At 41.2% G+C, this 25,698-nt stretch overlaps 1 protein-coding gene across 2 annotated transcripts in view; it reads right to left on the bottom strand.

The window, feature by feature from the left end:
- Positions 1-21,061, bottom strand: part of LOC125297325 (zinc finger protein 417-like) — a 31,715-nt gene extending 10,654 nt beyond the window's left edge. The window contains exons 1-9 of one of the 2 annotated variants that reach the window (XM_048247633.1): positions 20,808-21,061; positions 20,121-20,213; positions 19,631-19,810; positions 17,046-17,113; positions 16,876-16,918; positions 10,572-10,776; positions 9,906-9,973; positions 9,339-9,453; positions 1,901-3,921 (exon numbers count right to left, since the gene is read on the bottom strand). In XM_048247633.1, coding sequence (XP_048103590.1) covers positions 3,269-3,921; positions 9,339-9,453; positions 9,906-9,973; positions 10,572-10,776; positions 16,876-16,918; positions 17,046-17,113; positions 19,631-19,810; positions 20,121-20,213; positions 20,808-20,894 — 1,512 coding nt within the window. In that variant the 5' untranslated portion in view covers positions 20,895-21,061 and the 3' untranslated portion in view covers positions 1,901-3,268. Of the gene's footprint in view, positions 1-1,900; positions 3,922-9,338; positions 9,454-9,905; positions 9,974-10,571; positions 10,777-16,875; positions 16,919-17,045; positions 17,114-19,630; positions 19,811-20,120; positions 20,214-20,807 lie in introns of those variants that run through there. The other variant, XM_048247634.1, reaches the window with a different exon arrangement.
- Positions 21,062-25,698: the final 4,637 nt, after the last annotated feature.

Raw genomic sequence — 25,698 nt, 5'->3', positions numbered from 1 at the left:
ATGAAGGACCACTTAACTAATCAAAAAAGAAACGCATCGGACTACCTAGCTAAAAAAAACACCAAAAATAGACCTAGCAGTATATTAGCCTACACAATACTCACTGAACCACCTTGGTTTATTGTCTTTGCACTTTGGTTTTAATTGTGCCAGAGGATTCATATGATTTAAAACTGGCATATCTGGACATAGACAGTGTTGTAGAACTGTTTGAATTTACATACAAGTTGGTTCAATATTGCAAACAACTCAAGGGTCTGCTTGGACCACTTGGGATAGCTTTATGGATCACCAGTGGTCCCCCGACCACTTTTGTGAAACACTGGTCTCTGAAGATCATGACAGTGGTCCAGTCAAATCTTTTACTGTCTATGGTCAAATCCCAGCCGAGCTATAACTGTAGCTCGAAACACCTGTACATGTAAACATACTGGACTGACTGAAATAATTTGTTATAAAAAGACTGAAATGTTTTGACTAAAACTGACTAAGATAGCTTTAGTTTTCTTTTGACTAAAACTAGACTAAAATTACGAGACTTTTAGTTGACTAAAACTTGACTAACAAAAAAATGATATTTGAATGACTAAAATATGACAAAGACTAAAAGGACATTTCGTCACAAGACTAAGACTAAGACTAAAATTAAAAATAGGTGACAAAATTAACACTAAGGCCCACACGACACCTCATGAAGGCTTAACAGTGAAACCAGCGCCCTGAGACACTCCCCATCCATGCTGCCACCATATTACCACATTGAAAATCCAATACCCAAAATACTCTTAACCAGCCCAGGCATGGCCAAGGTTGGCTAGGTTGGTCCATTCCGTTGATTTGACTGAACAATAGCCATAAAACCTTGGCCAACCAACCATCAACCTAGGCACAGCCCATCACAAACAAAAGAAGTTACACAAAACAAATTAGCCAGTTAGCTTTAGCCAGTTAGCTTAGGCCCCATCGCAAACATTAAAACAAATTAGCCTGTTAGCTTAGCCCCATGCTGCCACCATATTACCACAAAAACATCCAAATACCCCTTAACCAACCTAGACATGGTCTAAGTTATTAGGTGGGTCCATCCCGTTGATGCGGACTGAACCATAAACCATAAAAAAAACTTAGCCAAGTACCATCAACCTAGGCACAGTCCAACACAAACACAAAACAAATGAGCCAGTTAGCTTACCTTAGCTTCCAGGAAGGGTAACTTCTCCTACCCACAACCATTCTTGCCCGCTCTGCTGCTAAAGACATGTTACTAACCACCTGCCTTAGACTTCGACCACAAATGCCCAATTCAGACAGCAAGCCAATAGCAGATCTGGCCACAAACCCACGTGCACCGATTTCAATAGGCCTTAATCGTGCACTCCAACCTCGCTTGGCTGCCTCCTCTGGTATTTCAGTGTATTTAGTTCTCTTCAGCTTATTGGCCACTTCCACTCTGTCTTCCCAAGGAACAGTGAGTTCCGCCATCTGCTGGCCAAGATCAACCTTCATTTCCCAGCCCACCCCATTTTTCAACTGGCCGGTTTTACACCTGGCCTTCGCGGAACAAGGTTTATCCTGACGCATAAAGTTAATTTGCCTTACCCCTTTACTAGCTGCTAATGAATTGACTTCTCTCCTTTATCCCTCTATTGCCGCTGCCACACATTTCAATACCTGGTTATGACGCTAATGATACCACCCCTGGGTGAGACTTACCTTGCACCCTGATAGGATATGGTGGAGACTGCCCACACATGAGCAAAGTATGCATTTATCATCCTCACCAAACCATTGACTTAAATTCTTGGGAGATGGGAGCACATCATATGTAGCACCTAACATAAATCTGATCTTACCAGCTTCCATGCCCCATAGATCTTTCCATTTAATCCGTCTTTTTTCCACCCCTTCCCAGTTCACCCACTGCCCTTGTTTTGCCTGCAACACTGCCTTAGTACATCTTACAGCCTCCTCCTGTCTATGCATTTCCTCCACTACCATTAGTACCTGGGAATAGTAACTGGGAATTGCAGCGTGGATATTGCCTTATTCAAGTAGTAACTGGGAATTGCAGCGTGGATATTGCCTTACTCAACAAGTAGTAACTGGGAATTGCAGCGTGGAAATTGCCTTATTCAACTGGGAATTGCAGCGTGGATATTGCATTATTCAAGTAGTAACTGGGAATTGCAGCGTGGATATTGCCTTATTCAAGTAGTAACTGGGAATTGCAGTGTGGATATTGCCTTATTCAACTTGGAATTGCAGCGTGGATATTGCCTTATTCAAGTAGTAACTGGGAATTGCAGTGTGGATATTGCCTTATTCAAGTAGTAACTGGGAATTGCAGTGTGGATATTGCCTTATTCAACTTTGACTTCTTGCAACGCTGCACAGCTCTGGCTGAATATTACAACACAAACATACAACACATCCAGATCTGCACAGTGCTGCAAGAAGTGAAAGTCGAGTATGGCAATGGGCTCTTTGCACGAAAGACTCTCAATGCGACCGCTTTGTTTCCTGTGGAGCCAGGTGTTTGAACCTGCCGCTATTGTTAATGTAATTAGCGTCTACACGGACCAGGTGTGTTTGAACCTGCTGCTATTGTTAATGTAATTAGTGTCTACACGGACCAGGTGTGTTTGAACCTGCCGCTATTGCTAGTACAATTTGTGTCTACACAGACCAGGTTGGGTGTTGCAACAGACACAGATCTGGCTGAATGTGATGTGTGTTTGTGTTGTATAAGTATATATACACAGAGTACTGCCACCTGGTGGAATGGAGGGAGAGTAAGGCAATGTCCACGCGCCCGCCATATTGCTGGGGGCAAAACACCTTACTGTCTATGGGCAAAACTTGCTGGCAATCAGAGACACCTGTCTGATTTACAGTCTGTCACATGTTTCTCCATTGGCCTCCAGTGATCGTTGCCCCTATGAATATGGCAGCGCTATTTACCTACGTTCTGGAGCCCAATGCAGGAGCTAGCTTTCTAATATCTATGGTTGCCACTTACAAGGCAAATGGAACACAACATTAAGATGATGCTGTAGACTGCCACCTGGTGGAATGGATGGAGTAAAGAATTTCATAAACAACCAAGTGACTTCACATCACACCATGAGGTGGGAGTTGCACTGGTGTTGTTTGACTTTGACCTCTTGAGTGAAACTCTTGTCTAACCAACACGCTTCTCTCCTGTCTCCTGTCCTCTTCTGTGCCGATGTACTTTTAGATTATTGGTTTGACAGAAACTTTTCCCACATTAAACACATTGATAAGGCCTCACCTCTGTGTGAATATGTTGATGCACTTTGAGACTTCCCTTTCGACTAAAACTCTTCCCACATTGAGGACATTGAAAGGGTTTCTCTACTGTGTGAATGCGTTGATGCATTTTGAGATGTACCTTTTGAGTGAAGCTCTTCCCACATTGAGTACATTGGTACGGCCTCTCTCCTGTGTGAATGCGCTGATGTACTTTGAGATCGGTCTTTTGAATGAAACTCTTCCCACACTGAGTGCATGGGAACGGCCTCTCTCCTGAGTGCATGAGTTGATGTCGTTTAAAAGTGGCCATATCATTGAAAGTCTTGCCACATTGAGTGCAATGGTATGGCCTCTCTCCTGTATGAGTGCGCTGGTGCTTTTTAAGGTTTCCCTTATGACTGAAACTCATCCCACATTGGTTACAGTGAAATGGCTTCTCTCCTGTGTGAGTGCGCTGGTGCAGTTTAAGGTTTCCCTTTCGAGTGAAGCTCTTGCCACATTGGGTGCAGTGGTACGGTTTCTCTCCTGTGTGAATGCGCTTGTGATCATCGAGATGCTTACGTCGAATGAACCTCTTGCCACACTGAGAACAGCAGTATGGCTTCTTCCTTCTATGCATGTTTGAAGGGGAGGGAGATGATCCTTTTCCTGTTTAACATAAAAAGGAAGACGCAGTCACCTAAACAAATACTGGATTAGGTCATCTTAAAGTTCTGCTGCTGAAAAAATTCTGCATTCTGTTGTGTTGTGGGCTTTACTCTTAGACTTACAGGGAGGCTACAAAGGGCACGTAACTGAGGCATGATCCATTCGCGTAGCGCAAAAATAGTTTCAGAGGTCTACTACGAACACTCTTACCGCTGTCAAGACTAGTGTAGCCAGTTCCATTGATTATAGTGGAAGCTAATTGTTGCAGCTGACGCTATGGACCGCTCTAACCGCCAATCAAGTCTAGTGTAGCCAGTTTCACTGATTACTAGTGCTGTCAGTTAAACGCGTTATTAACGGCGTTAATGTAAACTTATTTTAACGGCATCAATTTTTTTATCGCGAGATTAACATTCTTTTTGGTGTAACGAACACTGGATCTAGCTAGACCGTGCTACATGTACACGCCCCCTTTTAGGGGAAAGGGAGCTGTTTGGATAATGGAAACCTATGCTGCATAGAAGTGGGGAGCGAAAAGGGGTTATACTTACTAAATCTTGAAACAAACGTGAATAAAAGGCACAAAATAAGGTTGGTGTAAGAGTTATCTGTGTGTTTATGGGATTAATGTGACCATTATGTTCCTATTTTTGCTCTTTCCAGTTTAACCTACTAACAGGAGTATCACAAATGTAGGCACAGTCAAACTGCCCATGGCTGACTATAACTAAGTTCAGCAAGCTTAACTTTACATGTCATAACATCAACTAAACATAAGTCACACATTCATTCTATCACTTGTAATATGAACGTAGCCTTTTTCCTACAACTAGGTGAGATAATTGGCTATGCCTGTTATACTGAAGTTCCACAGTTAGCTAGCCAGCAAGCTAACCGTTTTACATGGGATATGGTAAGTGTAGCTAGTACGTGCTGAATGGATTGTAATGTAGCCTACATCGTTTCGACATGAGTAAGTTACATACACATAATTCTTTATAACTGCCGTGTTAGTAAAATTATTGAATGGCCTGTAAATTAATAACTAGATGTAACGTCAAGGTGTGATTAGGCTATCTGTCTTTCCCATTAGAATCAATGATATATTTGTATGTTAACTTGTTTTCGGCTAAAATGGGGCGTGATGCAGATTAAATGTAACCTATCTTTATGATGATGCGCCTTTAGTAGGCTACGTAAAGGCATGCTGCACACACTTTTTTGGGCTTACGAGCCGGCCAAAGAGTAGATTCGTACAATAAACACCAACGCAGTTCTGAACTCCCGGTCAGCTGAATGGTGTTTTAAATTGCTGTGGACACCGATGCCGACATGAGTGCGATGCACTCTGCTTTTGACATTCATTTACTGTACATTAGATTCCATTCTTTTCAATACAACTCTGCACACCAGCATCGCACTTTGACGCCGTGTAAATCACGATTCAGTTATATTTGGTCGACACCGCTCCATAAAATCCATTGTTCATCCAGTGTTTGCGTGTTAAAAAATTCGGCGCTGATGTGTGTGGCAAGTGACAGTGCACCATAGACTGTAGGCCTATAAAATGGCAGTGCACTCATGTCGAAAAGTTCCTTATTTTCAACTGAACTCAAAGATAATGAATATAGTATTTTATGTGTTTTATGCCCTTTATTAGCTATATTTCTGAAGAATATATTGTGTTGCCTCAGGTCTGCTGCACATCTTTTGAAATTTGATTTGAAAAAATTAAATAGACCTACGTTAATGAAGTAACTTGCTTTGCTTTCATTTGAATCCTAATCAAGATACACAATAATTGCTTTATATTGTTAACATGGACTCCTAGAAATTTCAGAAATGCAAAATAATAGAATTTTAATCATGCGATAAAATATGTGATTAATCGTGATTAACTATAGGAATTCAGCGATTAATCATGATTAAAATTTTTAATTGTTTGACAGCACTAATTTTAATCTGTTTTTTTACATGCATTGTTTTATTTCCCTCACTGCTTATTTTTTTTATTTCCCTCACTGCTCCCCAAACACCGCTGTAGCAGGCAGCTCACTGCGTCGGGATTAGTGTGTGCTTCACCTCACTGTGTGTTCACTGTGTGCCGAGTGTGTTTCACTAATTCCCGGATTGGGATAAATGCAGAGACCAAATTTCCCTCATGGGATCAAAAGAGTATATATACTTATACTTATAAGCTATAAAGCTATCACTACATCAGTAGAATAACATTTAACACTCTGCTCTTAGAAAACCACACGGGTGACTAGGTCAAGGGACGAATCGCTTGGGACAAATGTATAAGTACAGTACAGATTTTTATGTAGAAAATAGATTTTTATGTATCTGTACTGTAATGTACTGTAAATACTTTTGCCATGACGAGATTAAACACATTAAACTTTAAAAAATTTCGACAATTAAGTTGAACTATCATGTCAACTTTAATATTGACATTTCGTCTTTATTCTCAACATTCAAAACTAGTTAGCATTGTTGCTAAACCCGATTCTGAGAACGTGGCAAAGTTATATTTTAACCAAGGAGCCAAATTAAAATTACGCCAGTGAGCTAGCTCGCCCCTACGTTCAGTATTCACAGCTAAATTCCAGGCAGGGTTTGTTTTTTGTTCTATATATTCAATGCCCTCAAACCCTTTTTTTAGGCTTTTGAACAATTATTTTAACAAATGCTATGGAAAACATAATGAATTTCATCTCATCCACATATTCTTATGCACAGTGCAGAACAACACTACTAAGTTAGCTAAAAGCGGTGAGGTTCAAGCAAGCCTCACGGGCTGGCCTTAAAGCAGTGGTTCTCAAACTTTTTCTTTCATTCCCCACTTTGATCAAGGGGGCATTTTCGAGCCCCACCTGTCCCTCATCGCTCTAAGAAAGTGATAGGTCTGTTGTATAAAATTATCCTATGGGTTGTAGACATCATGATGAGAGAACGAGTTTGAAACTGTAAAGCATGTATTCATATAACCTTAATCATAATCAAGTAATACACTGAAATTATTCCTAACTATAATACTTTTATAACATTTTAAATAACAAGTTTAACTAATACTATTAACATACTGAAGCTATTCTACCAGAATTCCCCCTACGTGCGCTCTGTATCCCTATGTCTCTTTTTGCTGCCCTGTGTCTCATTTTGTTGCACTGTGTCTCATGCTGCCTTAGCCTGGGCCTTTTGAAGAAACCAATGTCGACCTTGAAGCTGCAAGATAACACGTACACAGGGCGAGCTCTACTCATAACAACCAGTAGGAGAGTGCAGGGGGGGCGAACAATATTTAACCCATGCACAATGTATGACCTGTGATCACTCTATACCAGTGTTTCCCAAACTTTTTTTCTGGGGACCCACTTTTTAAAAATGACAGACCATCGCGACCCATTTCACTTCAAATCTACCCTGCAACCACCAATACTGTTTTAGGCCACAGGTTCTCCAACTTTTCTATGCCTTCCCCAACCATACATTGCTATAGGATCTAGATAGATAGATCCTGCTTTGAAAACGGTTGTGCTGTATTTTGAGCACCATCAGCGTGAAAAGTTGGAAATGACTACTGAAAATGGTATCAGTTAGGCCTATAACAACATAAATTGTGCTGGCGACCCAAATAAAATCTCCTGCCACCCACCCGTGGGTCGCGACCCAGACTTTGGGAAACACTGCTCTATACTGTACACCCCTGAACTTTCCGTAAACTTAAGGTGAAAAGTTTGTTCGGGGTAGTGTTGTGTCAGCATTTTGGAGGGGTATAAGAAAGAGTCAGTAACCATTAGACTGTAAAATGAAGGAAGGAGAAGAAAATGTGCTGCCTAGATCATTGATTGGAACATTTACTTTTAAAAAAATGGCCTGATGGTGTTAAAAATATAAAGTGTTGATTAAAATAAAGTCCTCTGCAATGTCTGCAGCAAAGAATTTGCATATCACTGGAGTTCAATGCAAAGAAATAGTGTTGACATTGAGGGGAGTGTTAATTTATTTTCATTGTGTCCCCTAGGCTATATCTGTGGCCTGAAATGCCTTGTAGTGAAAAAAAACTTCTTCCCGAAGCACTTTTGAATTTATTTTCTCAGCATATTAGGTCATATTACAGATTTATGGCCATTATTTGAGCAGTGAAAATAATAATAAAAGAGTTTTTGAACTTTAATGTCACTACTGCTGATTATTCAATGATTCGATTTGAATTTAAATATTTCAAATACTGGTCACAGGAAAAATTATATATGCGATTCAATGAAATACCAACATGCCTCATTAAATGGATCCATAATCCAGTCATACTGAGCACTGCTGGTTGGGAAAAACGAGTGGACAGTGCAACGAGTGGCTCCCGAATCAGACGTTTCAGCGATTTCACTCAGATTCTCAAAGGCATAATACTGTCTCAATCGAGGCGCCTGTCCCATACCTCAAGTTTTTTGGTGAATGCAGTAATCTTATCTGCTAGGTGAGTAGGTGCTTGTCTTTGCCTTGTAAATGGAGATTGAACGCATTGAGCTTTCCAAATACATCGCTAAAATAGGCCAGCTTGGTCAAGAAATGTTCATTAGTGAACGTGCTTGCAGATTCAAACATGCGCTCTTCCTCCAAGAAGAGGCAACTCGGAGCTCAAACACGCTCGACAGCACTTTACCTCGGGAAAACCACCTTGCCTCGCTGTGAAACAGTAGAGTCTTTTAGTCAGCTCCCATCTCCTCGCAAAGTGCGGAGAATAGACATGCTTTTAAGGGCCGGGTCTTGATGAAATTCACCACTCTCCCAACCTCATTCAAAATCTCATTCAGGTCGGGAATAACTAAGCTGCCTTGACACGAGCGCTTCCCTATGAATAACACAGAGTGCGTCAATTGCGCATCGGGTGCTACTTGGGCTACAGCTAAACAAATAAATACAAAAAACTCCTGTTTTTCATGTTAGTTCGCGGCCCACCTGGCATGTCTCCGCAACCCATAGTTTGAGAAACGCTGCCTTAAAGTGACAGGCACTCAATTCGACTTGCACTGCACCAACACGTAATGTGTATGTGTATGTACGGAAGTTTAATGACATGAAAGATAAGTCTATATAATTTATTTACTATATATAGTAATAGTTTAGCTCACAGGTGAGATGTGGCATATGATTAAGCTTTAATTTTATTTTCAATTAATTGTAAATTGTAAAATTGTAAATGTTATCATTTTTATTTCATTTCAATTTCTAATAATAATGTAAGTAATAATTACTAATAATGTGAATCAAAAGGTGAAAGAAAAGTATGAATTATCCTGTCTATAATGTGACCAGTTCAAGTAGCTACTGCAATAATCATGCTTTATTCACGTTTCCCAGTGTGTGTGTGTGTGTGTATGTGTGTGTGTTGCTCTTTCCTCAGCACTACCTACCTGAATGACTGTATTCTCCATACTCATCATCATCTTCATCATCATCTTCATCATCTTCATCTTCAGAGACTGGCGCCTCCAGCAGCCTCTGACCGTCAGACGAAACCATCGGCGTCTGAGACGAGACGTTTATTAGTTTGTCTGACCATATTTATGAGTTTGTCTGATGATGTGGGGTTGATGCCCATTAGCATGACATGGTTTTATGAAATTAGTTTACAGGTGTAACAGCATTGCCTTGTCAAATCAAACAGGTTAGCCGTTATATTAGCATTAGCATGTCAGATCAAATGGATTAGCAGTATTAGCATTATCCTTTCAGATCTAATGGGCTAGCAGTAATATTAGCATTAGCATGTTAAATCAAATGGGTTAGCAGTTATAATAGCATTAGCATGTCCAGATCAAATGGGTTAGCAGTATTAGCATTATCCTGTCAGATCTAATGGGCTAGCAGTAATATTAGCATTAGCATGTTAGATCAAATGGGTTAGCAGTTATAATAGCATTAGCATGTCAGATCAAATGGGTTGCTATTATGATTTTATGCAAAATCCAATACAGTACCTGGATCTGTTCAAATTTAATGTCTGCAGTTGAAGGGACGGTATACTCTGTTCTGAGGTCAGCTCTCTCTAAAGCAGAAATAGAGGAGATTTATATTCACACCAATTCATTTAGCAGAAACTCTCAGAATCAATAGATTTATCAAACACAAAATCATCAAGAACATTGTTTTAACAAGGGATTTTGAGTTTAAAGTCAGGCAAAGTCAAAAGTCACTAACTGGTTCAGAAATGTTTGTTTTAAAGCAGCACTAAAGAAGATATGTTCTCAGGGTCCCCCTAGAGTTGAGAAGTGCAATGATAAACTAAATATGTGCATAGCAAATCTTTTCCATTTAGATTTGAAAAGAGATCTCTCAATTCCTGTAGCATAAGCAGATCTTTTTCCATTTAGATTGCAGCAGTCTGTAGAAAGAGATCTCTCAATTCCTGTAGCATAGCAGCTCTTTTTCATATAGATTTCAGAGGGGGGGGCAATGTTCTTACTCGAACACAGAAAGTTGAAAGTGATCGCTAGGTCTGTGATTGCTAGATCCTGTTTTTAGACATGTTATGTTAGGGTTCCTTTAAGGAAGAACATTAAATACTGGTTCAACTCAGAACAAAACCAACTAAAAGTGTGTGTGTGTGTGTGTGTGTGTGTGTGTTCCTCCCCATAACTCCTTACCATACTGTCTGCACTCCTCATATCCATGAACAGCATTCTCTTCTTTAATCCCAGAGACTGAACTCTCCAGCAGCCTCTGGTCGCTAGGAGAGAGCGGTGGAATCTGACCATCAGGCGAGACCAGCTGTTCTGTCCAGACCATTGGCTCCTCAGCTGCCGTCAGCTGATCTGATTGGACAGGAGGGCTGGGACTCCTGATTTGCTGCTAAACACATAACAGACATTGTGTTTGAGACAAATGTGTTTGAACATGTAAATGTTTGTATGTATGTGTGTGTGTGTGTAACTGTACATGAGTGTGCGTGTTTGCATGTTTGTGTGTGTAACTTTGAATGCAGTATGTGTGTGTGTGTTTGCATGCTTTTGTGTGTAACAGTGTATATGAGTATGTGTGTTTGTATGTCTGTCCGTATGTTTGAGTGTATGTGTGTGTGACCAATGACGGGGAGACATATCCCAACGCTGCGTTGCCATGGACTAGAGGTACAAACTACAGCCTGTGCGTTTTAAAATAGTCTTCGAATCGTAGTCTACACGACACAGTGAGTATTTATGTGTGTGTGTGTGTGTTTGTATGTACGCTTGTGTGTGTAAGTGTGTTTGTATGTGTGTGTGTGTGTGTGTTAGTAAGTATGCTAAGTGTGTTTGTATGTTTGTGTTGTCATGGACTACAGGTACAAACTACAGCCTGTGCGTTTTAAAATAGTCTTCGAATCGTAGCCTACACAGACACAGTGAGTAGGCTAATAATTGGATTTAGGTCATTGCTACACTTATGCTAAAATGTATTGTCATAGTCAGTTACCTTGCTAACCCAAAAATAGTGCACATTTTAGTAATATGACAACATTTACTTCTCTCTTATTTACCTCTGTCCCGGGTCAGTTTGATTTATTAGCCATTAGCGTAAAACTCGGTGGCTGTTCTCTGGTTATTGTGGGCGTTTACCGTCCACCATCTGCCAATCCTGATGCTCTACACAGTCTCTCAGAGCAATTTACTTCTCTAGTTAATTCTGAAGCTGTCATTTTAGGGGACCTTAACCTAGATTGGATGTCTCCAGCAGCTGATGACTTAAAACATGTGTGTAATGAGTTAAATCTTACCCAAATAGTCACAGAACCCACACGACCTAATATGAAAATTCCCAGTCGTTCGTCCCTGTTAGATCTCATCCTTACAAATAAGCCTCATAATTATATGCATAGCTGTGTATTCCCAATGGATTTCAGTGATCATTGTCCCGTGGGCTGCATTAGAGATGGCAGAAGACAAAGGTCAGGGCCTTTGTATATAAATAAGAGATCTTTTAAAAGATTTGATGAGCAGGCATTTTTACAAGATCTACATGCCAGTGACCTTACTTCTTTAAATCGTATTCTAGATGCTGAACTTGCATTGGAATACTTCCAAACTATTTTTAACACCTTAGCAGATAAACATGCCCCTTTTAAGAGATTTAGGATAAAAAAATAGATGTAACCCTTGGTTTAGTCATGATCTAGGTGAGATTATTTCCCAAAGAAACAAAGCTTGGGCATTGGCAAGATCCACTGGTAGTGATGGAGATTGGCAAACATTCAGACATCTTAGAAATACATGTACTTACCTTGTGAAAAGGGGTAAATGTACCTATTATTTGAACAATCTGTCTGACTGTGGTAGCAATCCAGCGAAATTCTGGAAAGTGATTAAGTCACTTAAAGGTGTTTCTTCTACCACTCTTCCTCAACAAATTATGTTGGATTCTAAAGTGGTAAATGACAAAATGGAGATTTGTAATGCTTTTAATGATCACTTTATCAAATGTGGTACTCTATTTGATCAATTGAATAATGTGGATATGGCACCAGAGACACAAGTCCATTTCAGTGTCATTAGGCCTGAAGAAGAGAGGTTTTTATTTTCAAATAGGCCTAATGACCCTTCCTTCTTATTTAGACCAGTAAACCAATCTGAGGTTCTCTATGGACTGTGTAATTCCAAGCAGTGTTGCGCGGGTTTGGTCACAAGCGGCCCGCGGTCGCCCGATATTTTAATCAACCCGACCGCCTTTCGGACCTTGAATATTAATTAGGACAAAATTATACCCGACCAGCGATCCGACCGGCTTATTTACAAAATGTGTGCTTTTGGTTATAGCCGGCATACAGTGTGACAGTAGGCCATTTCTGTAAAACAAACTAATTTATTTGCGAAACTTTATGCAGTAGAACTACACGCAGTAGGCATGCAGGACATATGTTTTGCAGGACAGAGAATGAGAATAAGAGCGCAAAAGCACGACGCAACCACCAAGGATTAGAACACTAGGATAAGATTTGAAGGCCATGGACATACATCGTTCTTTCGAAAACAGAAATGGTGAGGCAAGGTAGGCAAAGAGATACATTGCTGGTCAAAACGTTAAGCGTAAGATCTGGTTTATAATGCTGAATGAAGCACAAAGCTTTACTAAAGCACATCCACTGTTTAAAGTCACAAACACAACGAACTAAGGTAACTTTTATGCATCGCGTGAACCTATACGGTAGATATGGCTGTGTAGTCTGTGTCATAACATTTATTCCTGTAGGCTGCCCGTTTTGGCTGTCATACTTAAATGGCTTCAAGAAGTAGGCCTACATAGACCATATACCATAGTACAAGAAACTTGTACTACTGTCATCTTCTTTAAGAACTTTTCCCAATATTTCCCATAGCCTATATCGCTTTTCCTGAAGGGGTGTCTTTATTATTTTAACTCGCGTCTTCAGCTTCTTTACTGTTGACTTTACTGTATTGATGCTTTACTGTATTGATGCTAGCTAGCCTTCTTGTGATATTTTAAGTAGGCCTACTTGTAGAAAATATATATTTAATTCATTTTAACTGACCTGCCCGCAAATGACCCGAATATCATTAAAATATTTTGTTTACGACTCATAACCGCGGGTGACCGCGGTCATCTGCGGGCGACCGCTTAATTTCGGGCAGACCGCGCAACACTGATTCCAAGTGTATGAAAAGCTCTCTGGGTGCAGATCAGTTAGACCCACATCTCTTAAAGATTGCAGCCCCTGTCATTGCTGAACCTTTAACTCACATTTTTAATTTAACATTCTGCTCTGGTTCTATTCCAGAAGTCTGGAAATCAGCCCTAGTGACCACTCTACATAAAGGAGGAGACCCAAGTGATTTGAATAACTATAGGCCAATCTCCAAGCTTCCATGTTTAGCTAAGATGTTAGAATCCTTTGTAAATGAACAGTTTCGTTCCTTTTTGTCATCATATTCTATGTTAAGTCCTTATCAATCTGGGTTCAGAGCTGGCCACAGCACAATTACAGCAGCAACTGCTGTAGTAAATGATATAGCTACTGTTGTTGACAGTAAGAAACAGTGTGCAGCTTTGTTTATTGACTTGTCAAAGGCTTTTGACACTGTAAATCACAGGTTACTTCTTGAAAAACTAACCTCTTTTGGTCTAGATGAAGTTTCCTTTAAATGGTTTAAAAACTACCTCTCAAATAGAACACAGTGGGTAGATGTGACAGGATCAACCTCAGAGCCATTGAGACTAAATAATGGTGTTCCACAGGGCTCAATTTTGGGACCATTGTTGTTTACATTGTATATCAATGACATCTGTGCTTCAATAGAAAATTGTAAAGTGCATTTCTATGCAGATGACACAATCCTTTATGCCTATGCACCATCTGAAGAGCAAGCTGTGTCATATCTTCAATGTGCATTTGATTGTGTGCAGAAATCCTTGAAAGATCTTAAACTGGCTCTAAATGAAGCAAAAACAAAATATATGATCTTTACTAGACAGAGAAAGTGTGACCTTGATGCCTATAACATTTGTTCCCTAAATGGGGCACAAATTGAGCAAGTTTCTAAATACAAATATCTGGGCATTTGGCTAGATAACAAACTAACATTTAGAACACATGTGCTTGATCTCACAAAAAAGGTAAAAATTAAATTAGGTGCACTTTACAGGATTAGGTCTTGCTTCTCTTTAGAAAGCAGAATGACCATTATTCAAGCAACTATAATGTCAGTCCTAGACTATGGTGACATTGTGTATATGCATGCAGCCCCTTCCACTCTGAAATCACTTGATGCAGTTTATCACAGTTCACTACGTTTTATAAGTGGAGATGGGTTTAAAACTCATCACTGTAAATTATACCAAAATGTAGGATGGTCTTCCTTCTATGATAGGAGGGAAAGACACTGCCTCCTTTTTGTTTATAAGGCATTACTGGGAAAGTTACCTTTATACCTAACTTCTCTTCTGAACATAAAATCAATCTGCCACAATACACGCTCACAGGGTTTTATATCTCTTCAAAGTCCTCAAATTAAATCTGAATTTAGCATCAAATCAAATATATATTTGCATCAAATAAATGGAACAAATTGCAAGAGTTATTGAAATTAGATTGGTCTAGTGACACAAACCTATTCAAGGGTATGATTGATGATATGGCTGTTGCACAATGTTCTTGCTTTGACTGATATTTTAGACCTTTTATATCATTATTATAATTTATACATTCCCCTTCTTTTCTTTCTATTTATTATTATTATTTTTATTTGATTTTTGTTATTATTATTATTATTATTACTTGCCTTTTGTATCTTTTATTGTTCTTGTTTTGTTGTTTTGAGTATTGTTGTTGTTTTGTAACTCAGGGCATTGCTGTAAAAGAGCTTGATGTTCAGTCAATTTCTCCCTGAATAAAAAACGGTTGATGATACCACAAAGCCTGATATAATGCAGCCTAAACCATGCAGACAGTAAATCAATTTTAATTTGTAGCTTATTCATGGAACGTCTCTCGGCCAATCAGAAACAAATACATAGTTCCATAGAAACCCATTGTAGCTTATTCCAAGTAGGCAGTCGCTGGAGGTGGCAACCGAACGTCATGTTTTAAAAAATGTTGGCGGCCAAATTCAATGCTAATTGGCTGAAGCTAATCCTCCAAATCCTGACCCCCTGCTTGAAACAGTGTGTAGATGCAGGGAAAGTGTTCTGGCCTTGCCAGTTTTCTTTCTATCAGAGACTTTTATTTTGACACGGTTTACGCTGAAGCAGCAGGTAGCTCGCTACTTGGGAAGTAAATTAGAAACATATTAAAGCAGCCAGTGTTGCCAGGCTTCTTTCGACTTTGTCGGGCGGGAGAAAAGAAGCTTTAGGCAGGCAAATCAAATTTTAACTTAAATGCTTCTCTATGCCAAAATCGTTGTTGGGGCTGTTTGCTGAAGAGGGCGGGATTTTGAACGTGATTGGGCGGAAATCACTCAACCCAATCTGGCAACACTGAAAGCAGCAGGGAAGTGTTTGTGTGTCTGTATGTGTGTGTGTAGTGTGTGTGTGTAGTGTAGTGTGTGTGTGTAGTGTAGTGTGTGTGTGTGTAGTGTGTGAGTTCCTCCTCCTTTTTAGCACTTTGAAGGAATTCCCTGTAAGTAAAATACTTAAATATAAGTTTAAGATGATATAAGTTACGATGTTTTTATCTATAATGAATGCGATTACATTACAGTGATTTCTATGTTAGTCTGTTATGAGTTTAACTTGCTAAATGACTTGGATTTCCTGCGGTAGTTTCTAGCAGCCTTTGTGTTATTTTCTAATTAACCTTAGTGCCAATTAGCCTATATTGTATTATTTCACACTGGTTTCATTTTGTGTATCTCATATCACCATGTATTTACTGGTGTATCTCATGTATCATGCATCTCATGTATTTACTGGTGTATCTCATGCATCTCATGTATTTACTGGTGTATCTCATGTATCTCATGTATTTACTGGTGTATCTCATGTATTTACTGGTTTATCTCATGTCTCATGTATTTACTGGTTTCTCTCATGTCTCATGTATTTACTGGTGTATCTCATGTCTCATGTATCTCATGTATTTACTGGTTTATCTCATGTCTCATGTATTTACTGGTGTATCTCATGTCTCATGTATCTCATGTATTTACTGGTGTATCTCATGTCTCATGTATCTCATGTATTTACTGGTGTATGTGTCTGTATTTCAGTTTTACACTATTCATCACATAAACGGTCAACTTCACCCTTGGTGGCCGGGACTTACTGTGTGGAGGTTGCTGGCTAGATAATAAGAAAGAGTGTGAAGAGTGTGTGTGTGTGTGTGTGTGTGTGTGTGTGTGTGTGTGTGTGTGTGTGTGTGTGTGTGTGTGTGTGTGTGTGTGAAGAGTGTGTGTGTGTGTGTGTGTGTGTGTGTGTGTGTGAGTGTGAAGAGTGTGTGTGTGTGTGTGTGTGTACACATCTCACCTTGATCTCTCCCTGTGGCCACTTATTCCCTTCCTGAACCGTCCTGTTGGGAGAGAATTTGTTTAATAAAAAAAAATTTGAGAGAGATTGAAATAGAGTGCTCTATAATGATAATAATGAAAACAGAGTGAGTGTGCGTCACACGTGCGTGTGTGTGTGTGTGTGTATACCTATTACTTTGCTGGCTTTGCAGATGTTGATGCAGGTCCCTTAGCTCATTCTTCAGGAAAGCCACAGTCTGTATCGAAACACACACACACACACACACAAACACACAGTATGGCGAATAAATAAAAAAAACAAATAATAAACAGCAAATCAGTGGACCTCTCCCAGCTCTACTCAGTAACTCCACAAACCCAGTTCTACTCAGTAACTCTACTTAAACCAAACCCAGCTCTACTCAGTAACTCCACAAACCCAGTTCTACTCAGTAACTCTACTTCAACCAAACCCAGTTCTACTGAGTAACTCTACTTCAATGAAAACCAGATCTATACGTCTATGCTGCAACCTAATGTGTAACTGTTATGATAGCAGGTGAATGGGTGTCTTCAGGACTTAAAATTCATTTTTCAAAATGGGGGGGCAATTCCCCTCTTAGGTTATTCATGTAGGGGGGATTTACACAATTTGGGGGGAAGGGGGGGGGTGTCGATTCTGATACCAAGTCAAGAATTGCGACTTCGATACTTCGATACTTTTTTAAAAAAAGTGTTTGATTTTGGTGCCCCACCCTGACGTCATCAGTAATATATACTGTAGTGGGATCATTCACAACAGTGGACATCCTACACCGTGTGCACAATTATTAGGCAAGTGAGAATTTTTCCAACTCCAACCTATATAAACCTGACTGCTAATTGGATTTATGCATCATCAGTTGATGTGTATTTGTGTAATGAGGGAGGGTGTGGCCTAAAGTGATCAACACCCTACAATCAAGGTGTGCATAATTATTAGGCAGCTTCTTCACTTCAGACAAAATGGGCCAAAAAAGAGATTTAACAGACTCTGAAAAGCAAAAAAAATTAAAATGCCTTTCACAGGGATGCAGCACTCTTGAAGAAGCAAAGATATTGAGGCGTGATCACCGAATAATCAAACGTTTTGTTGCAAATAGTCAAAAGGGTTGCAAGAAAAAAAGGGGCAGAATGACTGCTAGATACGTGAGAATAATTAAACATGAAGTTACCAGGAACCCATTGACATCCAGTGCGGCCTTATTCCAGAAATGCAACCTACCTGGAGTGTCCAGAAATACAAGGTGTTCAGTGCTCAGAGACATGGCCCAGGTAATGAAGGCTGAAACACGACCACCACTTAAGACTCATAAGTTTAACGTCAAGACTGGGCCAAGAAATATCTGAAGACAGATTTTTCAACGGTTTTATAGACAGATGAGATAAGAGTGATTCTTGACGGACAAGCGGATGGACCCGTGGCTGGATCACTAATGGGTACAGAGCTCCACTTACAGTAGTCAGACGGCAGCAACGTGGAGGTGGGGTACTGGTATGGGCTGCTATTGTTAAGGATGAGCTAGTTGGACCTTTTCGGGTTAAAGATGGACTTAAAATCAACTCCCAAAGCTACTGCCAGTTTTTAGAAGATACTTTCTTCAAACAGTGGTACAGAAAAATCTACATCCTTCAAAGAAGGCCATGATTTTTTATGCAGGACAATGCTCCATCACATGTATCCAAGTACTCCACTGCATGGCTAGCCAGCAAAGGCTTTAAAGATGACAGAATAATGACATGGCCCCCTTCTTCACCTGACCTAAACCCATTGAGAACTTGTGGACCCTTCTTAAATGTGAGATTTACAGTGAATTCTGCACACATAGATTTTCTCCTGAGAAAGCCAAAAGTCACTTTCCCTTTCTTAAATATTCAGGTCTGAGGTTTATTAACATTTTTGATTGACTGAGATCATTGTATTTGTTCAAAAATACAATTAATCCTCAGATATACAACTTGCCAAATAATTTTGCACACAGTGTAGATTCTGCTTGACTCTCTCCACACACACACAAACACACACTGAAAATGATGGCTTAATGTGATATGTTTCTATTTCATATATTTTTTAATTCATATAGAGTGTATTTAGTTAGTAATGTATTTTTTAATGTATAGCATTTTACTAGTAATTACTAGTAGCTAAACATATTTAGTCATTTGAATGCTTCATTTTGACGTTTAACCTAGAACACTTTAGGCATATCTTTAATGTGATGTGTAGGTCTAATTGAGTGCACATTGGTGATGAGTAGGTGTAATTGAGTGCCTCCCTTTAGCCTGACGGTTTTAGGCTAGTCGCTAGTGAATAAAAGTTGTGCATATTGCATAAGGATATGTGGATGCAAATCATTATGTTTTCTATGTCATTAGATACAATAAATGTTCAAAAAACTAAACAAGTCGAAGACAATCTTTCTGGGATCAAGTGTTGACGTGACCTGAACTAGCAGGATAGTTACCAAGGAGCTCTTTCCAGATGTAAAAGTTTGCCATGGTTGCGTAGCCTATTTGTGTAAGCGCCACTTCATGATTATATTAACGTCATCAGACATGCTGTAAAAGTGTATGTGGGAATTTCTCGCATTATGATGGCTAGAGTTGCGGGACTTGAACAAATTATGCGCAATACCCGCAATCCCGCAGTGAAATTCAAGCCCTGGTCTTGATTGCATTGAAGTCTCTATAGCTGTGCCACACACACAGACACACACACACACACACACACACACCTGGTTGGTCTGTGTCAGTGAGTTGTGTTTCTCCTCCAGGTGTTTCTGCAGTTCATCGATCTTCAGCTGCAGCTGCTTGTTTGACTCCACCTGCTCTGTTAGGCTCCGCCCAGTCTCTGCCTCCTTCTCTTCCAAACGACGAATCAACATGCAGAGCTCCTGGTTCTTAACCACTTCATGCTGATGAAGGCAGAGACTCATCAAACATGGAAAACACACACACACAGTCCAAAGACTGAAACACACATTCTTCATGAATAGCATTTCATGCATAGAGGAGCTCTCATGATTGCAAACCATAGTGATTCTGTAAGACTTGCTCAGACAGGTGCAGCCTAGGTGTCAACGCTCACGTGTGTGTGTGTGTGTGTGCGGCTAAACTATCCTGTGAGAATAGAAACAGAAATACTGCAGAGATGGTAACATACAGAACACAAGGTTCACATTCTATGTGTGTGTGTGTGTGTGTGCGCGCGCGCATGCATCTTACCTGTAATGCTAGTGTGATGCATTGGGTGGCCTTCTCCAAGTCGATGCAGGCTTGCTTGTGACTCATGTCCATATGCTGACCAATCTCATTCATCTACAAACACACACACACACACACACAAAGGGCAGATCTATTATACAACACTATTGCTCCAAACCTAAATCACTACGATATTATGCAAAGGGTAATTATATACCAGCTATTTTTCTGGAAGCTTTTCTGGAAGATTCGTTTTACTCTTTGTGTATACGTCCTTAGAAATAGTGTTTTAAGTAAAATGGTTGATGTGATGTCTCAGTGAAAATCAAGCAGTGTTAGTTACAAATGTATAGGGGTTCACAGTTCCCAGGCTGGTAGCTGGTTAACTAATTGAGATTTTGGCAAGAGGTCTTGACCAGGCTGGACTGGAATTCAACGTGACCCGAAAATCGAAGACTAAACGATGACTACAGAATATTTTGTCGGCTAGCGTGACACCGGTGACGAAAACCTGAAGGGTCACAACTCTTGCTCGCAGTAGCTTATACTGACTTGTGACTTTGCACGTACTGGGGAATTAGAGCGTCTACTGCCTCAGACAAATATTGGCTGTTCACTGATGTCGGCTGGGTGTCATTTCATTCAACGCATAGATAGTGTATTTCCTTCAAACAATAAATCCAAACAGGAGCGCTGCGCTAACCCCACCTTCGTGCCAATTCGTCGTAGCCTCCCGGAATCGGTGTGGTTGGACGGGGACAAATGCTGCCAGCGCGAGGTCGAACTCTGCTGCATGTCGGAAAAATATCTCTTAAATATTTACTTAAAACATATCTCCCGATGACAGAATTGAAAAATATGGCTTCAGACATAGATGAACACACCTTTTCCTTACGAAATATCTAAGCATGAGCCGTTCACATCAACCAGGCTGCTCTTTTAAAACTGGCTGTGGGGTTTGTTTTGCTTTTCTTCTTCTACAGCTTTACAATGTTTAGTGGAGCATAGAAGTTTACCGCCCTCTACCGTGCAGGATGAGTTGCATATACAGTATATTTTTGTGAGTACAGCCAGAGAATGTCTAATAAGGGGAGAACTTAAGGTTACTCACGTAACCCCGGTTCTCTGATAGCATGAGTGAGGTATCTCACTATGGGGACACGCCCCCTCGCGAGTTCCCCAGAAGCCATTATTTCATTACGCCAGCCACCATTGGCTGGACGACTGACGTATGCGACGTGGAGGAGGTACTTCCTCCTCCCTTATATTCTACGGCGCAACGTCATTGCTTCAGTCTAGCTAACCAACCTCTTCTCGCCACCGGCAAGGAGGGTGGTCTGGTGAGATACCTCACTCATGCTATCAGAGAACCGGGGTTACGTGAGTAACCTTAAGTTCCCTTTCAAGCATTCATTCGGTATCTCAATATGGGATATCGTGACTCCCGGATTGCCAGACAAGCTTGCGATCCCCAACAACATCAGTGCGCCCCCGGCGTCCCAGTGCCTAACACTGAATGTGCCAAAGTCGGGGCAGTGACATCAAGTCTGTAAAACCTGACAAACGTTGTCGGGTTTGCCCAACACGCTGCCAAGCATACATCCTCAATGGGGAAGCCCTGAAATAAAGCCCATGATGTCGACATTCCTCGAGTGGAATGGGCTCGTAAATCGACTGGGGGTTGTAACCCCTTAGCCGTATAGGCCAGGGCAATAGCCGCCACAATCCATTGTGATAGACGCTGCTTAGTGAGCGGTCTACCCAGATGTGACTTTGCACTAGACACAAACAGCTGTTCCGTTTTTCCTTAACTCCGCTGTTTTGTCCACGTGACGCACGCATAGCGCCCTGACCGGACAGAGCATTCAGCCACTCCTGCTCCGGGAGGCTGAAAAGGCGGTGGGTTAAACATAAATATTTCAATCGGGCCGACCGACGACAGTGACGGGTTGAAAACCTTTGGAATGAACGCTGGGTTGGGTTTTAATACAACCCTCGAGTCACCCGGGAAAAATTGCATACAGGCTGTATTCACAGATAGGGCATGAATATCGCTTAGCTTTTAGCTGTAGCCAAAGCCACCAACAAAGCCGTCTTGAGTGAGAGCACTTTAAGATCCAACTGTTGTAATGGTTTGAAGGGAGGGCGAGACAGAACATCCTGAACCTGTACTTTCTTAGGTATCTGTTCAGTGCACGCAGGTCCAATATCGGGCGCAAGCCCCCCCCTTTCTTTGGGACCAGAAAATACCTCGAGTAAAAACCGTGACGGCTTTGCTCGAAGGGGACTACCCTGATCGTGAGAGCACTTTAAGATCCAACTGTTGTAATGGCTCGAAGGGAGGGCGAGACAGAACATCCAAAACCATCGGCAGATCCCATGAAGGGGCCAGTGGTTTAGAAACCGGGCAGAGGCGTCGAGCCCCTTTCATAAATTGACGTATGAGAGGGTCCACTGTTTTGTCCCCAAAGCCTACATGGCAGCCAGGTAAACTTTGACAGTGGAGAAGGACTTGTTTTTATCCAGTAAGTCTTGCAGAAACGTAAGGATAACGTCCACAGAGCACTGGAAGGCTATCGTCCCTGTTTTAATACACCAGTCATTAAATACACGCCATTTGCTATCATACAACGTCCTAGTTGATGACGCCCTAGCGCTCTGAATGGTCGCTATGACATTGCAGGGCAGTCCTGCAGCTTTTCACGGGCCAGACCCAGAACTATTTCCCCGTTCGCTTGGGACAGCAGGTCCCTGCGGGGGGGCAGCGGCCACGGTGGGGAGTGGAGTAACGGGATTATTTCTGCTAGCCAGTGTTTCCCTGGCTAGCGCGGGGCTACGAGAATGAGTGAGAGGCTCTGTTCCCACACCCTGGCGAGCGTTGGAGTGATCAGTTCCAACGGAGGGAAGGTATAGAGCAGGACGTGTGGCCACTGGTGTGCCTGCCCTCGTGAGTAGCTCCCCAGCCGCTCAGCGAGGCATCCATCGTCACTACTTTCCTGTGTAGGACAGCACCCATCGTAGTTCCCTCTGTGAGGAAGAGTGGGCGTTTCCAGGGCCTTAGCGCAGCGCAGCAGGCTGCTGAGATTGCGACAGGGCGATGGCAGTGACGCGAGGGATTCAATCCCAGCGACGCCACCCATCGCTGAACAGCCCTCATGTATAAACGGCCGAGGGGAACGACCACCAAGGCTGACGCCATGAGGCCCCTCCGACTGACAAAGTTTAGTTGAGCATAAAAGTTTACCGTCCTCTACCGTCCAGGATGAGAAGTTATTTATTTTGTCCTCTCGGTCCTTGCAGCCATAGATCTATATAGAATGGCTAGATGTCTTATGGCGGAGTCTCCAACGGCATCACCGGCGGCCATCTTGTCACAGACAAGCTATCTGGTGGGCTCTGTCAAAGATGATTGATTACGAAGATACTTCCTGAGAGGCCATTTCCTGTCCCCGAAAATCTATGCAAATAGGGCAGCAGTAGTACATGCCCCGCACAAGGGGGGAGCACTATCCCACATTTTTGCAGTGATCGGGCTCCCTTTTTAACATTGAGGTCTATGGCAGAATCCAAGAATTTCCCAGAATTTGTCAAAGCCTTATTTTTCTGAGCAATGGATGCACATTTCGGACACGGTATCATGATCTCCAAACCCTCCTCCCCATTTCAGGAGAATGTTGTGACAGTATGACCCTCCAGTCGGGAGAAAATCAACATTAATGAAGGTGTACACCAAGTTTGTTTTGTAATCGGCTTCTGTCTGGCGTGGAACCGAGGCGTTCAAACGTCAGTCATACGTCAGTGACACACCCCTGTGCAGGCGGGGACTGAACCAGAGCCCGTCTCTGACTGAACTCCACTTTGCCCTCATAGACATGAACTAGGACGATAGAACAATGCCCCCAGGCTATAACAGTGCACCATTGAAACACAATGTTATGAGTTATGATGTGTTTCCAGAACACCAACCGTATGGACCCCAGAGCGATAGCACAAAATCAATACGCCTTACAAGGCGAAAACGCAGAAAGGCTAGATTCAGCGCTAGCTATCAAGGTAATCTCTTTGATCTAGAAAATATGATTAGACAAATTAGGAAAGAAACTGACCAGGAATTGAATCGTAATGTTAAACCAATGACCTTGCAACCTACTCTTGAATTAAGTTCACTTGAAAGCGTGGAAGTGAATGAATGTGTTGAAGCAGATGTTGAACAATGTGCAGGATTACTAAACCAGATCACCTTGACCTCAGAAATAGTTGATGATTATTGAATGTGAATAAAAGAATGGAAAATGAACCATAACTGCAAACAATGACCTCATAATAAATAATAAAGTGCGATGAATGAAATGTATCATTACAAGTATTTTAGTAGCCTGACCTTGTAAAGTCTAGGGAATTATGCATGGAAAGAATTGTATGTCTCAAACTGTGAAATGGGTAAAGTGCCTTAAACTGTTTAAATGAATGTATTCAGAATGCATTGTGTGAAGAGTTAATGCCATAAGTGTTTGTAACCTGTAAGAATGAAACCGATCTCTCTTGATGACTGTAAAAGTGTATGTTGCTAAATGTAATGTGTCACATGGTTATAATTTCCATTGAATGTAAACTGTTTGTGTAACTATCTGTAAACCTGAATGTAATGTATCATCTCCGAAATGTAACCCGGAGAAGTATGTTAATGCGTGTCATCTTAAATTGTGGGTTGAGATCAGTAACTTCTAGAATGTATTAGCTATCGTGAGAATTTTCCCAGCTATTGTGAGAATTTTCCCAGCCATCGTGGGAACTTCTAGAAGGTTCTAAACTGTCATGAGAAAATAGGATTGATTTGTCTCAGGAATGTGTGGGGGAGGTCAAGTCCACCTAGTATAAATAGGGGCCGAACTAAACGATCGGGGCTGCTTCTTCTTTTTTTCTTCTACTGCTACGTGCTTTTTGCTGTTACGCTTGATTGTTAGGATGCGTTGTCCGCACTTCGTTGAGAAGCCGACAGTGAGAGACTGCAGAACGATAATCAGCGGATTTTTTCCACTTTTTGAGGACTTACTCTTTTTTCCCTTATATACCCCTTTTCTCCGTTGGTGGATTTACTATTGTATTTTCTTCTCCATCTGTGGATTACTATTTTTATTGTACTCTCTTTTGTGGATTACTCTTTTTTATATTTTCTATAACATTGTAACCTGCAAGTGGATATTACGCCGCATTTTGTAACATCACTAAAGTGCTGAAAAGTAAAGAACTCATTTAACCTTGGCATCCAATTCTTCAAGCAGTATTTTTTCTTTTCTTGGTTTTTCTACGAATTCCAGCAGGAGGGTAAGATAACTGGTTCCTTCTGTGGTTATTCATCTGCTCTGTCTAAGACTTGGGTTAGTTGGACTTGAGTACTGCTGGACGGTAACAAAATCTCCATCCTTATAAAACCTGAGCAAGAAGTAGCCTATTACCTGTGTCTCTAGATAACTTCTAGGGTCAAACATCTTCGCACGTTACAACTGTTCGAGACCTAGGCGTAGTCGCTCCTTATTTCATAAACATCTCAATAAATCCACCACGGAAGCCTGATCAACTTCCGAGGGGGATATTTAAA

This window comes from Alosa alosa, chromosome 7 (assembly GCF_017589495.1).
Source record: "Alosa alosa isolate M-15738 ecotype Scorff River chromosome 7, AALO_Geno_1.1, whole genome shotgun sequence".
Taxonomy (NCBI): Eukaryota; Metazoa; Chordata; class Actinopteri; order Clupeiformes; family Clupeidae; genus Alosa; species Alosa alosa.
The sequence above is the reverse complement of the archived record's forward strand: the minus strand, read 5'-3'. Positions and strand labels throughout refer to the sequence as shown.